This window comes from Ochotona princeps, chromosome 19 (genome assembly GCF_030435755.1).
Source record: "Ochotona princeps isolate mOchPri1 chromosome 19, mOchPri1.hap1, whole genome shotgun sequence".
Taxonomy (NCBI): domain Eukaryota; kingdom Metazoa; phylum Chordata; class Mammalia; order Lagomorpha; family Ochotonidae; genus Ochotona; species Ochotona princeps.
In genome coordinates this window covers 28,511,480-28,526,922 of record NC_080850.1, presented here as the reverse complement: position 1 = coordinate 28,526,922, position 15,443 = coordinate 28,511,480, and the positions used below count along the sequence as shown (strand labels likewise).

Sequence of the window (15,443 nt, the reverse complement as noted above, 5' to 3'; positions counted from 1 at the left end):
GGAGTCCCCAGCCAGGGTGTCTCTGCCATCAGACCACCTATGCAGTCCCCTTTCTGTGTGCCCTGATTTTTTTTTTCTCTATCTTCTCTCCTACTGCTAGGTCCATCAGAGAGGTTTACATAATTTATAAAGTTGAGTCTGTCTTTTAAAAAAAGAAAAATGCCATACTATTTCTGCATCCCTCCATCATTTTATTTCCCTCCAGATGCTAGATGACACTTGCACATCGATCATTTCCTTCTATCCTCCTGCAGGAGTGGGAAAAGAGATGGCATAAACCCTGAAACAGACCAAGAAAGCCAAGATGCAGACAGGTGGCTGGGGACACAGTCATGTGACTTAGTCAGAACCAGGTAGAATCCAGGACTTCCCCTTAGCCCAACACTCTCTCCCTCAAGCACATGGTTAGCCCTAACTTTAAGGTTTCCCTGTAACTCCCAGCCCCAGAGCTTGGCTGGTTGTCCCACGGTTGATATAAGTTTCTACCTAATTTTGTCCTGAATGATAGGGAAAAGAGTTATTCAAAATAATTTTTCCCCTCTTCTTAGAAATAAGGTAGATTCCAACAATGTTCTCCTGACATTCTGGCTATTTTCTAATTATTTCTTTAACATCTTCTGGCCACTTTGGGAGACAGTGTTTCAGGATATCAGAGATGGTATTAGTTATTCTAGTTATATGACTGACTGGCCCATGAGCACCTGAGCTTGGATAATGTACAGTGGCCAGGGAAAGCTATTTTGTCAAATGCCTTATCCATTCATTAGAAATACTGGTGTGTCTGAAAAATGTGGCTTCTTCATTTTCACCTAAAGGGAATAAAATCTCCACAGCATCTGGCCCTGGACAAAAATGGACAGTGCGAACACTGAGCCTAGGAAACATACATACCCTGCGTGCTGATGGTATTAGCTATTTTGTGTGTCTGAGCTATGGGATCTTTTTGTTAGCTCTCTCTCTCTCCCAGACTCCCTTGTGTCTTCAGAAAGTTTTATATTTTCCCCTTGTCTTCACCACCTCCCAAAGTATTTCCACATTGGCAGAGGATGGTGTCTACAGAATGTTTTTCCCTGGTATATTTGACGACATGGGTACTCTGTACTGCCCCTTCTGAACATTGTTAGAATAGCATTGATTAGACAAGGTGGTTCCATAGTCTTTTGGAAGCTGCCTTGTTGAAACAGGCAAAGCAGAATGGGGCCTGGACTTTGCTATTGTTGAGCTAAATGCATGTGCCAAGGTGAACACAGATATGGACACTGCTAGGGAGCTGACTGGTCAGGAACAGAGAGACCTGAAATGCCCTAACTGCCACTCTAGGGTACAGCCAAGAGATGAGGGGCATTGACCCATATTGAGATGCAATATTCCCCTCCACAAGACAGATTCCACCCCCAACCAGAGCATGAAGCTTCAGATTTCCTTCCCTGGGCAGAGGTTTCACAAATAAATTCCAGAAAGATCAATTCAGTGGTCCTATGAGCTTGTGCACGTTCCTCCCCTGGAAAAGGCTGCTTCTTCCTTCATCACATAATTTTAAAAGCTTATCTGTTCAACCTGTAGGGTGAAGGGAGACTTATTTTTGTGTATTTGAAAGGTAAAATGATAGAGAAATGTTCCATCCACTGGTTCCCTTCCCAGATGGCTGCAACAGCTGGGGCCAGAGCAAACCAAAGCCCGGAACCCGGGACTCCATCCACATCTCCCACAAGGATGGCCCAGGTGCTTGGGCCATCTTTTGCTTTTTCCCAGGCATGATAGCAAGCAGCTAGATGTAGAGCAGCCAAAACTTGAACTAGCACTCCCATATTGGATGTTGGCATTGCAGAGGGCAGCTTTTTCACCTGGGGCCATAGTACTGGCCCCTGCAGAAGTCTTTTGAAGCACATCAGAAAAAGGGTAGTACCTTCACAATTCTCCTTTCTTTCCCTTGCACCCCACTTTCAAAAAGTTGCTGGCCACAAACCAGTAACTTGTGGGTACCCAGGGGCCCCTGGAAGTAGTGCCTAAATGATAAAGTCTTTGCAACCCTGCTGGGCTAGCTGTGCCCCACTCCAACCCCCACCCTGATTGCCACATGTTGGCTAGTGGTCCGTCATTGTGCAAGCCTTGTAAGGACATTTGAGGGAAGCTTTTCCAAGTGCTTTCCTGGCCTCATGCCTTGCTCAAAGATGAAAAATTAAGAGAACTGACAGAGGGCTCCAAACATGCCCACAACCTGAGGGTCCAGCTAAGGTCTGAAGGGCACTGTGACAGGAGCCACTGAAACCATCCCAGCATGGAGGTGCACTGCAGAGAGCCGTGTGCCAGAGAGCCAAGGAACCAAAGGTGCTTGCCAGGGAGTTTTTCTCTTCTTCCTCGGGGCCAGGGCCTCTAAACACAGCCTCTCTGCCAACAGGATCTGTCCATCTGGACAAGAACTCTGCCTAAACCATGCTCCCTGGCTTTTGAGAAGGAGTTCTGGGACAGGGGCACTAAGCTAGTGGGCCTGACCTCCTCTTAAAGAGACCAAGCTTTCCCCACCCTTCACCCTGCCATCCTGGGGTGAGGGGAGAATGAACCTGCCACATTTTGCAAATAAAATGAAAATGCACTAGATCCAGGTAAATTTTGAATTGTAGAAATATTTTTTTTTTAGTCTGTGGATATCCCAGACAATATTTGGAGAATACAAGGGCACTTAGAAACAGTCTGTGGAAGCTTGGATTGAAAGGTAAAAGATGGGCGTTTCATCCAGTGCCCAAGATCCCAGTTAGGATGCCTGTGTCCCATGTCTGATAGCCTGACTTTGCTTCTAAGCACCAGCTCCGGACACCACCTTCCCACCAGTGCAGACCCTGGGAGGCATCAAGACCTGACCTAAGTAGTTGGGTGCCTGCCTACCCACAAGGGATACCTGGATTCAGGGAGCTTCCAGCTCAGCCCAGCCCCAGTCCTAGACAGTGCAGGCATTTGGAGAGTGACTCAGCTAATGGTAGTGTAGTATCTCTCTATCTTTCTCTTTCTCTTTCCCTCCCTCTCAAATAAGCAAGTAATTTTTAAAAATATATAGGCTAAATTTTGGTTAAAAAGATTGAAATCCATGCATAGGTTTGTCATCACACACATTTATCATGAACCTTTTGAAGGTCATTGTACTAAAACAGTAGCTGTGTATCTGAAGTTCAGTTTTAACTAGGTGTCCATTGTTGTATTTGACCTTCACTCCTAGGAGATGGGAGGGATTTCTTTCAGATGCACTGTTGTATCCTTCCCACTTTTGTGCATTTCCCTGAGGGTGGAGGGAAGTGTCTCCCATAGGTTGACAGTCACCTGTAAACTTGGGAGAAAGACAAAGGCCTTGTCTTTCAACGGCCTTCATTTTCACTTTTAATAGGCTCTCATTGTCACCTCATTATTTGACTTCAGGAAGATCATGTAAGTCAGAATGTCACTGCTTTTGAATGGTCATGTTGAATACCTGCAAACTACTGCCTGTGCTCTGTGCCTACCAAATGCCCCAACTGCCTTCCACAGCCTACCCTGATTTGTCCCATTACCAGGGAAGCCAAACAAGTAACTACAGAAACGCAGCCAGAGAAGCCTAGCCTTCGCTGTGCATGTTTCCCGCTGCTGTCCCTGCCCTTCAAGAGACAGTCATTCTCCCTGGAAAGTCAGTTCCCCAGCCTCTGGCGCATGTGAGCTGGGTTCTCCTTCCACTCTCCATATCACGATGATTTCTGGTCACCTGTTGCTGTCCTTTTTGGCTGATTGATCACTTTTTATTACCAGATGATTTCTCTCTGCTCCCCCACACCCCAAAAAGTAAGCACCGGAAAACAAAGACCAACTTGTTTTTCTTGCCCAGGAAGGTGCACATTGAATGTGTACTAGCCAGGATGCAGGCCACACTTGATTAGATCCCAGAACCACACTATTTATCCTAAGCCTTGTTGCTGATTAGGGAGCAAGAGCTGCTCTCCAGTTGTGTGTATGTGATGCTAAGGGCTGTCCAGTCCCAGTGCTGTAGGCCCTCTTCTCCCACCTTTCCAGTTGCCTCCCACCTAGGTGTTACCACTGGCTGCTAGAAAACCAGAGATAGCAACAGTATTCTAGGCCTTAGTGGCAGACTCTGGCTAGCCATTGCTTTTGACTGTCCTGCCCAACAGACCACGTATGGGGTTTTCCCCTGCAGTTTTCACAAAACCGACACTCTAAGGTTTTGATGCCTCATCTTAACAGACGTAGGTTTCCAGCTTGTCGTGGCTTCCTCTTCTCTAAGGAATGCTAGCTTTGGTGCCTCCAAGAAACAACAGGCCCAGTACAGCCCAGGATCTCCTGCCCCATGTGATCCTGCTGGGATTTGTCTGAAGCCAGAATGTTCCTGGGTTTGGCATTGTTTTGTGCCCTGGAACTTGGTGTGCATGGAGTACCCACATCCCATGCTCCTCGGGGCTCTGTTACTGTCAGATACAGATGTGGGAAATTTTGTGCCTCCCTCAAACAGTTCTCCAACCCAGAGAACCTCTTTGCTCTGTTTTAATTCTGTTGATCTCTATACTTTGCTCACTGTGATGGCTGAGGAAGACAAAGAGCCCTTTTGGCCATTAAGAACCGACTTTTGACGGATAAATGTCATTCTTGTGACTCAAGAGAAGTCTCTAGATTGTTTAAAACCAGAAGACATGAAAGCAGATATTGAGAAAAACTAACTATGCTGACCAGCTCACACAAATGACTCTCCAGAGCACCTTAGCAAACCATGGCTTGTAATGGGTCCATTCCAGCCCCCTGCCAGTTTTCCATAAATAAAGCTTTATAGGAACACAGCCATGAAGATTTGTTTACATGCCGCCCCGTGGTTGTATGTGTACTATGATGCGGGACTGAACAATGCAACCAACCCACAAGACATAGATTTACTCTGTGGCTGCTGTGGGAGTCCCCGTGCCTATGTGTACATCTGCAGATCCATAGAACCAAAACACCTGATTTTCTGAGTGCTTCACATGTGATTCCAGTGCCCAATTGAGCATCTCTGCCACCACTCCTGGACATGAGGGCATGAAATGCACACCCTGTCCTCTCCCCATCCTTCTTCCTTCCTACCTGGCTGCGCATATGTGCTCATGCATACACATAGTATACCTACCAAATGCCCTGTACTGTACACATAGTATAGTTGCTCTCACACACTCCTTCTGTGTCTCCTGACCTGCTGGGGGAGATGGGGAGAACCACATCTGGAATCTTGTCCACACATTAAGACCCAGCCTGGGACTAAATCAGCAACATCTAGGCCCAAACCTGGCCTTGCTAGAATTTCTAATTTTTTCACTCTCAGTGAGTGTTGCCCCCTTCATCCAACTTCCCTAGGGCAGCTGGAATGTTTTTTCCTGCCCCTATTCCCTGCTCAGTCCCTAGGTATACCTGCCCTGACCCTGAGGCCCAACCTGCCCTTCCACCCTTCATCTATGGCAGATCCCAGGGACAGTGTTTGTGTGGCACAAGGTGACCCCACAAGAAGTCTGGTGTTTTGGAACTCTCAGCCTCTCTCTAAATATTTTTCATTTTTCTCCTCTGACCTTTGCAACTTTCCCACCTCCTGTCTTGCCATCTGGCCGCCGTGCCTGGCTTTGCCACAAATCTGGCCTAGGTGACTTGCAGGAAAAGGGAGGAAGAGAGGCTAAATAACTGGAGCTTTGCAGTGGGGGTTAATAAAAAAGGATGTTAAAGAACTCATGTTTCCATGCAGCACACCATTCCGGAAGGCACAAGCCTTGTATGCCTGCAAAGCCGAACACGACTCTGAACTCTCCTTCACGGCAGGCACGGTCTTCGATAACGGTGAGTGTCTCATCCCTTTGCAGAGATGTGGAGGTGGGGTGGGGGAGAAGGAAGGAAGAAACTGCCTGGGAAAAGCCTCAGTAGAATGGATGAGACCTGTGTGTGTGTGCACACGTGCGTGTCTTCCCAAAATAAGAGAACAGCAGCAGAGCACCAAGAAGGAGCAGAAGGCACAGACAGACATAATCAGCTGACTGTCGGATCGTCTGAGCATGAGATGAAATTGCACGCAGTGTCTAGCAATGGTACTTGCACATCTGGAGGCTGGCCAGAGTGAGACAGTGGAGTGGAGGGCTGGCTGGGCTGTGATTGGTCAGGAGCACAGGGTGAAACTGACACCACCAGTTCTGTGACATTTTAGTTTTGGCTTCCATGACATCTCTTCCCAGCAGCCCATATGGGTGTCCCTGGTAACAGGGTCTCTAGCAGGGATTGAGGCAGTGAGCATTGCCACACCCTTGTCCATCTGCCCTTCCACTTCTGGAACAGCTGTACAGCCCACCCCATAGTCAGACCACCCTACAAACTGCTAGTCTGCCTGCTGTGGTGTCCTGGTGCCAGAGTGGATTCTTGGCAGGTACAAGCTGGGATCTAGTACTTGATTCATGCACCATTTTCTTCTGGTTTTTCCTTTTTCTTTTCCTCCGCTCTTCTCCCTTCAAAAAAAACAAAACAAATTCTTTTTTTTTCTTTTTAAAGAAAAAACTGTTATCAGAGTTTGTTTTGACTTACTTGCCTAAGAGGAAAGTCTGGAGCCTGAAGAAAAAAGTCCACGTTTGTGTGTCAGCGTGGATTTCCCCATGTGATGGCTCCCCTCGGTTCATCTCCCTGGATCCCTAAACACAGGAATTGGCTCTGATTTGCTGTAAGGAAGAAGTCAAAGCTACTTTCCAGCTATAGGAACTGGACAGTTTGTGTGGCTGCTTCCCCAGTATTGAGGAGGTAGGGATCTCAGTGGGGTAGGGATTGTAGTGGAGTAGTATTGAGGAGGTAGGGATTTCAGGCGGGAGTGAGTAAGCATTGCACAAGCACCCCATGTGCCTGTGGGGAGCCCTGTCACCTGCCCAGGGTTACAGAGCCTGAACTCTGAGTGTGCCAGTGTGGCTGCCAACTGCATGCCTGGGCTTGACCACTGTCTCTTATGTGACCTCTAGCAGTGACATAGGGCTCTATGTGCCCTACCACATATTAAATATTTTGTATGCTGTTAGCATGAAGACTCGGCACCACTATCATTATCATTTTGTCCGGATATGTCACAAAAGATGCTGGTACTGCAGGCCTCTGGGGAATAGCCCTTGGCTGCACCCTCATCCAGAGGGTCTGCCGTCTGGGTGCATGCCTCTGAGTGTAACTTGGCATAGATGTGATCAGGCATGGGAGATGTGGCACAGGGCTGCAGGGGATTGCTAGGTCACACAGCACTAGACCAACAGGAGTAGGATCCAGAAGCCCAAGGGTCCTTTGGAACCTGCGTCTCTTTTTACAGCTCTCTGAGCACTGCCCTTCAGCCTTAGCTCCATTTATTCTCACTTGACTTTTTTAGAAGCCAAGACCCATGAGCTGTTGCCCAGTTACTTCTCCTGTCAACAGCTGGAGCCTTGAGCCCCAACCGACCGGCAGGTACAGTGGACATGCAGCCGTGCTTTGGAGCATGTCCCTCACACAGGCCCAGCTGGGGTAGGAGGCCCAGCCCAGCCAGGTCATGATACAGCAGAAGACAATATATGACCCAGGCTCCTGTGACCTGCTGGAACAGCAAGGAAGGGGCTTCTGTGTGTTAATGAGCAGGGCTGAGAGATCCCTTCAGGGTGTGTCCTCTAAGCCCCATTTTACCACTGTCATGGACCACCATGGTCCTTTAGCTATTCATCCAGATTACACAAAGAACCCTTGAACACAGGGGCAGAGTTGGGTCAGACTTGCAATTCGTGACTCCTTTTGTTGAGTGCAGTCTCCTTTTATGGGTCCAACAGCTCTAATTAAATATCAGATACCAATACAAAATGTAAAATTCAGTGGTTTTGGGGTATACTCCCAGCTATGCTATGAAGTCCCAGAGTCATCAGCAGCAAGGCCCAATTCCCACTAATCTCCTCCCAGGCAACTGCCAGTCTACTTTCTGTCTCTGTAGCTTTGCCTGTTCTGGACGTTTCATGTGAATGCAGTCATATCATGTATGATCTTTGTAACTGGATTTTTTTTCCTTCATGTCTCATGATGTTCTCAAGGTTCATCCATCTGGTAACTTGCATCAGAGCCTCATTCCTTTCCATGACTGAGTAATATTCCAGGGCATGGAAAGTCTGTGTCGTCTCCCAGTTTCTGTCAATTGGTGGGCGTCCTAATGATTGGCACTTTGTGGCTGTTCTGAATCATGCTGCTTTGAATGTTCAGGGCCAGGTTTCTTTGTGGGCACACACTTTAATGTTCCTTGGGAATATACTCCTGAGTGGAATTGTGGGCACACAGAGTAATGCTGTGTCTGACTCTTTGAGGAAGTACCCAGCTGTTTGGCCAAGTAGTTGAGCCGTTTTACATTCCCACATTCTTTCCTTGTTAAGTCCCCTGTTACAAATGCCTTAAGGTGTTAAACATGCACAGAACAAAACAGACAGCAAGGTGACTGCTGGGGACTGTGTACTGTTCTTCCCAGCATGTACGCGTGTGTACACACACACCCGCACACATGTGGTCCTCACCAGAAATCCTTTAATGATCTGGGAGAGCAGCTCAGATGCCTAGCTGATGAGTCAGAGGTCTTGCCCAAGCCCTGCCGTGGTGTCTGAGAGCCACGGCAAAGTTCACAGATGCGAGTTTGTAACCAGCCAGGCCAAAGGCAACCCACAGGCAAGAACTTCTCAGCGATGATGGAGGAGACAGAGCAGTAGGCAGAGATGGAGCTGATGAAACTTTAATCCACCATCTAGATGGCTTGGCCTGATAGGATTTTATGAGCACCTGTTCATGGAGGAAGCTGCTACCTGTAACCTGTTTCCTCCTAATTCCCTCCACCTCTGGAGGAGGAAAGAGGCCTTGTGAGAGAAAAAATGAATACCACATCAGGTGCTGGGGGAGGTGCATGCTTTGATCCTTGTCGGATCTCTTGTTTGCAGCTCAAGGTATTAGGTAAGGCTTGTTTAACTTGGATGCTGCATACCTGTCAATCACAGGACTGATCAGAGGCAGATTTCCTAATTTCCTAATGACAGGTTTCCTAATGACAGGTAGGGTGTGTTTGTGTGTGTTTGTGTGTGTGTGTGTGTGTTGTTCTAGGATTGAAGAGGAGAGCATATGGCAGAGCAAGTCTGGGTTCCTAATGAGCAGTCTTGAAGCCTTGGATGTGCAGGGGTCCGGGTGTCCCTCTGCAGCAGCTGCTTGAGTCAGTGCCTGGACTTTGGGCACTGGGGGAGTGGACATGCAGTACTCGGAAGTCTCCAGCGTCAGCCCCGGTCAGACTACTAGGAAACTGCCCGCTTGAGCGCCTCACACATTAAGTGGAAAGAGCAAAAGCTTATGTTCTCTGGAACATGAGTCATCCGCAAGCTGCGTAATACCTGGAAAACTCGCGTGGCTGTCACTCAAATTGGGTTCTTGGGATACTCAAGACTGGAGATGAGCTGATGCCCGTCCTTCCTTCCTTCCTTTCGCTGGCACTGGGCACAGTGCCGGTGCCAGAGGGGCTGCCCCTGCTGCCTTTGCTGATGGAGAGTCACCCAGCTTCCCAGGAGACACTAAGCTGCCCAGGAAATGGAGCTCTCAAACTGTTCTCCCACAGCCCCCTCTCCGTGCACACCCACACCCAGGCCAACTCCACCTCTCACATTGACCTCTCCACCTGCCTCCTGGCATGTGGCCCCGGTTCCACGCCTGCCCTCATGATACGCTAGCCACGTATCTGCCCCAACCATCTTTGAAAAAGGAAGCTGCATTTGTTCTTACCTGCTTTAAATACTCCGTTGGCTTCCCATTGTCCCAGGATAACTTCAGTCTCCCTTGGGGGACACACTACAGCCTTGCAGGCCTAATATTCTCAAATAGGGCCAGCACCCCTTAATGTGCCCATCAAGTCCAACCTGTCCCGTTTTTATTGATAAAGCTTTATTGGGATATAGCCACCCATGCCTTTCTGTGGCACTTCTACTTGCTGAGCAGAAAAGTGAATTTACCGACAGCCTCCTGAGAAAACTTTTCAATTCCCTGTTCCCAGTTCCCAGGTGGTCCCTGCTCTTTGCAGGGTTCACACGCATTGCCTGGCTGACTTCTTTATGTCGTTGAGGCTCTGACTTTTGCAGCTCGTCCCCACCTGTCCTGCCTTCTCCATCTCTTCCTATCTCACCCTTGCCTAAAATGACAACTTTGTGTGTATTGTCCTGTCCCAGGAACAGGCTCTGGCAGTTCCCTCTCTTGTGTGTGCAAGGACCTCACGCAGGGTCTGGTGCATAGCGAGTGCCTATATTTAAAGGAACAAATTCGTTTTTACTATATAGAGACCTAGGTAGTTAGGGCTTCTTGCGCTTGGGGCAGCCAGCCTTTCTTGGTCCTGCTAACATTGGCTGCTTGCCCACAGTGAGTAACGAGGGGGAGAACAGGATTTGTGGGTGTAGAATGCCTGGTGGTTCTCAAGCTAGAGCTAAGAGGGAGTGGTAAGCAGGAAGCTCGCGGCAGCACCTGGTGTGTTTCTGTAGCTCCCTGAATGTAGGCCGAGAAGTGGGCATTGATGCAGCTTAACCTGCCAAGACCATTCTGAGCATCTCTGCACCTTCATTTGCTCTTCTGTAAAGTGAGGACAATAATAGTAGAAGCTAGGATCAGTAATGAAAAGCATATCAGTCAGTGTAGTTAAATGTCTGAGCTTATGCCTGCTTCCTGGCAGCATCTCTAAGTATTAGCAGGTATCATTACCCAGAGGCAGCGGGAGTTACTGCAAGTGGTGCAGCCAAGGAGTGCTGTGAAACAAGCTAAAATGCAACGAAGAATGAGAGAAGCCAAGCCTAATTGCATTTGCCCAGCACATTATTAGGACCCCCAATAACTCTCTGTTGGGTGGCCTGGGAGTATTGTCCAAGCCTGGAGAAGCGGGGAGCAGATGATAGGGATGCTCCAATGCCACTTAGAAAGGAGGAAGGCCTCACCTATGTCTTCAACTGTGAGACAGGCCATGGAAGACAGTGGAAAGCAGGGAGGGGTATCAGGTCTTCCATGAGGAAATGAGAATTTGCATTTAAAAATTAACTACGATTTTTCTTTAAGAGCTATTTGGGCACTGAAAAACCAGGACTTTAAACTTCCTATGAGTCAATTAAAATACCTGCTCCCTGGCGTCCCTCCCTGAGTGTTGGCTTTAAATGTTCTGCCAGGAAGCCTGAGCCTCTGCAATTTTAGAATCAGCACCCAGGCGATCCTTCTGTCCGAAGTCTAGTACTGTGCTTGAGAGAAAGCCCTGGCTTTACAGCTCCTGTGAGTCCTCAGATCTGACCCACAGCTGTCATGACCACACTTCAGTGATCTTCCTCCTCCCGTGGTCTCTTGAGTCCTGCTCCAGTATTTGTGGGCATGACTCCCTGGGGACCTGGCCACTGAGGGAGAAGTCAGGAGAAGGTGGACTCGGGAGTCCCATGCTCTTGCTAGGTTCTTGAACATGTGGGGTTCTTGCTAGGTTCTTTCCCCCTGGTTTTTGATTGTGTTGGGGTTCTGCTTCCTACGTTTCATTCTGGAGACCAGCTGTGTTTGTTTTCACCCTCAGTGTTTGAGGATCACTGAAGCTGCTAGATCAGGCCCTTACCCCAGTGTCACCAGACGGGCCAAGCTGACCTGTGCTGGTAGCACAGGACCCACTGTACACAGGCCCATCGCAAGCATTTACCATGTCTGACTCTGTGCACAGTAGTTCACCCGCACGGGTTCCTGTGGTCCTCCTGAGAACCCACCGAAGGGGACAGAGTTTCTTGGTCACCATTTAAGAAGTCCAGAAATGGAGGTGATTTTAGTGGCTTGAGCTGAGTGGTGGGCAGAGGACCCAGAAGTTGGGTGTTGGCACGACAGAGCTTTGCTGTTAGAGAGCTGGGTGTGTTCTCCCATGGTCCTTCTGAGGTTTCTGTTTGTCAGTTGTCATGAATCCGTGTGTCTTTGCTGCCCTGGGTTATTCCTGGAGCCTCCTGATGGGAAGTTGTGCAAGCATTATGGAGGCCAACTCCTAGCTCTTTGGCCTTGTCTCTTCCCGAGGAAGTGATCCAGGTCCCAACAAGTTTGACATGGATCTGGTCTGGGGCTCTGCGCCTGTCCCTTTGCTGCCTCCCTGTTTTCTTCCTTTGGTTTCTGTTCCTGCTTCTTTCCCTCTGAACCGAAACTAGAATGACACAGTTGTGTTGGGACGGAAATGCTTTTCTAAAACAAGCTCAGGAAGTCACTTAATTAGCACAGGAAGGGAATAGGGGAAAATTCAATCTCTCCAAACAATCTCGGAAAATTAGAGTTTTCCTGAGAGGCTGAAAGTAGATGCCCCGCCTTACCCTGCAGTGAGCTGCGTGTTCCTGGTTCCCATGTACAAGTGGCCCCCGGCTCCTAGTCCCTCGATTCCTTCCTTCTGCCTTCCTGCTGTTGACTACTTTGCACACTCAGCTGGACTTTATATAATCCTCCAATTTCCGTGGAGATGGATCATGATGTCACAGAATGGTTGGCTATTTGGATATTGAAAAATCTAAGAGGCAGTAATTTTGAATGTTGCCATAGAGAGGACAGCTTTCAGACCTGTACTTAGGGGGAAAATTCTGGAGAACAGGAAAGAAAACCAAGAAAGGCTGTAGATGGAAAAGAAGACTGTTCTAAGTTTGTAAAATTAAATTTTAAATTCTAGGGTATTGGCAAGGAAATTTGAAGCAGGGAGCAGCAAGGAAAGGAAAGGAAAATGCATGACCAGGAACTAGGCATCAGTTGACACTAGTCTCAGCAGAGTTCTGTGGCATTTTTCTGGATACCTTGTTGATGCTGGTAGGGTAGATGGTGGATGGATGAATGTGTGAATACAAATGTAATTGGAGCAATACTACCGTTGGTCTTTAAACTAGAAAGTAGAAATTTGCTACTTCTTGTAACATAAACCAGGAACTTTTAAGAAAACAAAAATTCATGAAAACGTTAATGTTGTGGGCTAATTTTTGGATGTCTCTGGCTGTTCGCCTTTCTTTTGTGGAGAAAAACACAAAACAAGTTTCATCAAGAAACATATTCCTATCCAAAAGGCTTAAGAACCTCTGATTAAAACAAGTCCTAGGCTTATGTAACCTGCTCAGTAATTGTCCCTACTCTCCTCACTGTCTTCATGTAGACAACATATAGCACACACACCCCTCCAGCCCTGCTTAACGGTGTCTCTTCTTGCTGTCTCTCTTTCCTGTACAGTTCATCCATCTCAGGAGCCTGGCTGGTTGGAGGGGACTCTGAACGGGAAGACTGGCCTCATCCCTGAGAACTACGTGGAGTTCCTCTAACCATGGGCCCCAGCAGAACTGCTGAGCTTTACATGGTATCCATGACAACCGCTGACTCCAGTGTCGTAGGCCATTTCTGTTTGCCACTGAGAATCACAGGTGACTGACTGTGGCTACCTGTTGATGCAACTGTTTCTGTGGACTCTCAAGTCACTCGTCTCCGCCATCATCTCAGCTGGCACTCAGTGTCGCTGCAAGAAGCAGAGTCAACCCGCAGAGGCCACTTGGTTTCTGTGACACAGAGGAAGACTTGCAAAGCTGGTGTCTCCAGGGTGCCCAAAATAGGAAGTGCTCGTTTGTCTCAGTTGTCATCCAAATCCCCATCCTTTTTAGAGAGCAAGTGAGCTTTAAGGAGTTGCCAGGAGCACACAGCATACTAAAGGCCAGTGGGGCTACGCAGGGAAACTGACACTGGGGTCCAGGCTGGGTCTGTTGCTTTTGTTTACAGTAGACACCCTCTCTTTCCCTCGTCTAAATACCCGAGACCCACAGTGCTGCGGGCAGCTGGGTCTGTCTATTTGCATACAGGGTGGAGAGGGAGGGGTTACGGCACTGTTTATGCAAGATCCAATCTTTTCCCCATCTCTCAAGTCCCACTGGCCTGTCAGTGGCTAAATTCAGTCCAGTCCTCTCATGCAAGGGAACACACACACACGCCAAGTCCCTGTGTCACCTCTGACCCCATCCAAGCTTTCTCGGCTACCAAGGGCCGCCATCATCTGGTAACCATGGAACCCAGCCTACTCATAAACCAACCTCCAAAAAATATTGTACTCTTTTTGCGTGACACATCCTCCTTCCTACCTCCTTTTTGGTAGTTTTTTGAATGGTTTTCGAAGAGGATAACAAAATGAAGGTGGTCTACCTAGGATAGGCAGGAGAACGACTGAAAGCTGTGCCCTTTCTGATGAGCTTTTGTATTTGGAGCAAACCCTAGTGACCTCTTGAGATTCAGTTATATACAGGCCTCGTATCTCTGTTCTTCCATGCAGATTGTATTAGCTTTCCAGGGGAGAAGAAGCTTCCTCACAGTGGCTGGCACCATCCTTTTGCTTGATGGGTCCCTTATGTCCTCTCTTTCACTTGCTCTCCCCACCAGCCTGTCACTCACCAGGCCTCTTGCAGTCCTTTGGGCCACTGGGCACTGGTGCACTGTGGTTTTTAGAAGTGCTTTCTGGGTAACTGAGCAAGAGTTTAAAAGGATTATCTGCATTCACTGCCACTCAGAAAAAGGGACATGTTTCCTGGGGAATCTGATGCATGAGGTTAATTGTCATTGGCACTGTAATTCAGGAAGATCCCAAGGTTGGAACAGGGAGAATGAGATGGATATCTTCTGAGAATCCAAATGTTCTGGTGAGAAGAGGCTGGACCTTGTGGAAGACTGCCTTGGATGGAGAGGTCCCTCTGGACATCCTGCCATGGACTGCCAAAGAACAGAGTTCCCGCATCTTGTACAAGGAAGAGTCATTTTAGGAGCAACTCTGAACAGACCAGCTCCATACAGGTGGACGGGCAAGAGTGTTCCCTGCTTCTGGAATTCCTCACTAGGGAACTGAAAAAAAGGAGAGAAAAACTTGAATTGTGTTGACTTACTGTATCTCTTGCTTTTTTTTTTTTTTTGAAAAAAAAAGATAAACTTGTAAATAGAGTGATTTGAAATACTATATGGCAAAGTTTTATATTTGATACTCTTTGAGCTAGTTGCTACCCACGTTTGGGCTTTGATTGCTGAGCCAGTGTGGCTGAGAGAGGAGAGGAGGCAAGGGGTAGAGTCGGGATCACCGTGCCGCCATGGTCTGCAAAGAGGAGAGCTGCTGTACCACTCACTGTCTTGGGCCTCGCGAGGGGCCTGAGGGCTGGCAGCTTTCTGTCTTCTTCCTCCACCAAGATCTTCAGCATCTCTTGCACTTCGGGTTTGGAGAAGGAAGAGCATCTTCAGGCCATGAGTTTTTCAAAGAATGCCTATTTAGTTGTGAGACAAAGCTCAGGACTTAACTAAATGAGGCCGGAAGTAGGACTTCTTTTCTTCTCAGGTGTGTTTCTCGGTACTGCCCCCAGTATCAGGATGGAGGAGCTACAACAACTGACATGTCCCCTGCCTCCCTCTCTCTCTCTCTCTCT

At 48.2% G+C, this 15,443-nt stretch overlaps 1 protein-coding gene across 6 annotated transcripts in view; it reads left to right on the top strand.

Moving 5' to 3' along the window:
- ARHGAP26 (Rho GTPase activating protein 26) overlaps positions 1 to 14,986 on the top strand; it is a 412,073-nt gene extending 397,087 nt beyond the window's left edge. For 5 of the 6 annotated variants that reach the window (XM_058677831.1, XM_058677832.1, XM_058677829.1 and 2 more), the window contains 2 exons: positions 5,735 to 5,826; positions 13,231 to 14,986. In XM_058677831.1, the coding sequence (XP_058533814.1) occupies positions 5,735 to 5,826; positions 13,231 to 13,319 (181 nt within the window). In that variant the 3' untranslated portion in view covers positions 13,320 to 14,986. Of the gene's footprint in view, positions 1 to 5,734; positions 5,827 to 12,685 lie in introns of all 6 variants that reach the window. The other variant, XM_058677828.1, reaches the window with a different exon arrangement.
- The last annotated feature ends 457 nt before the right edge of the window (positions 14,987 to 15,443 follow it).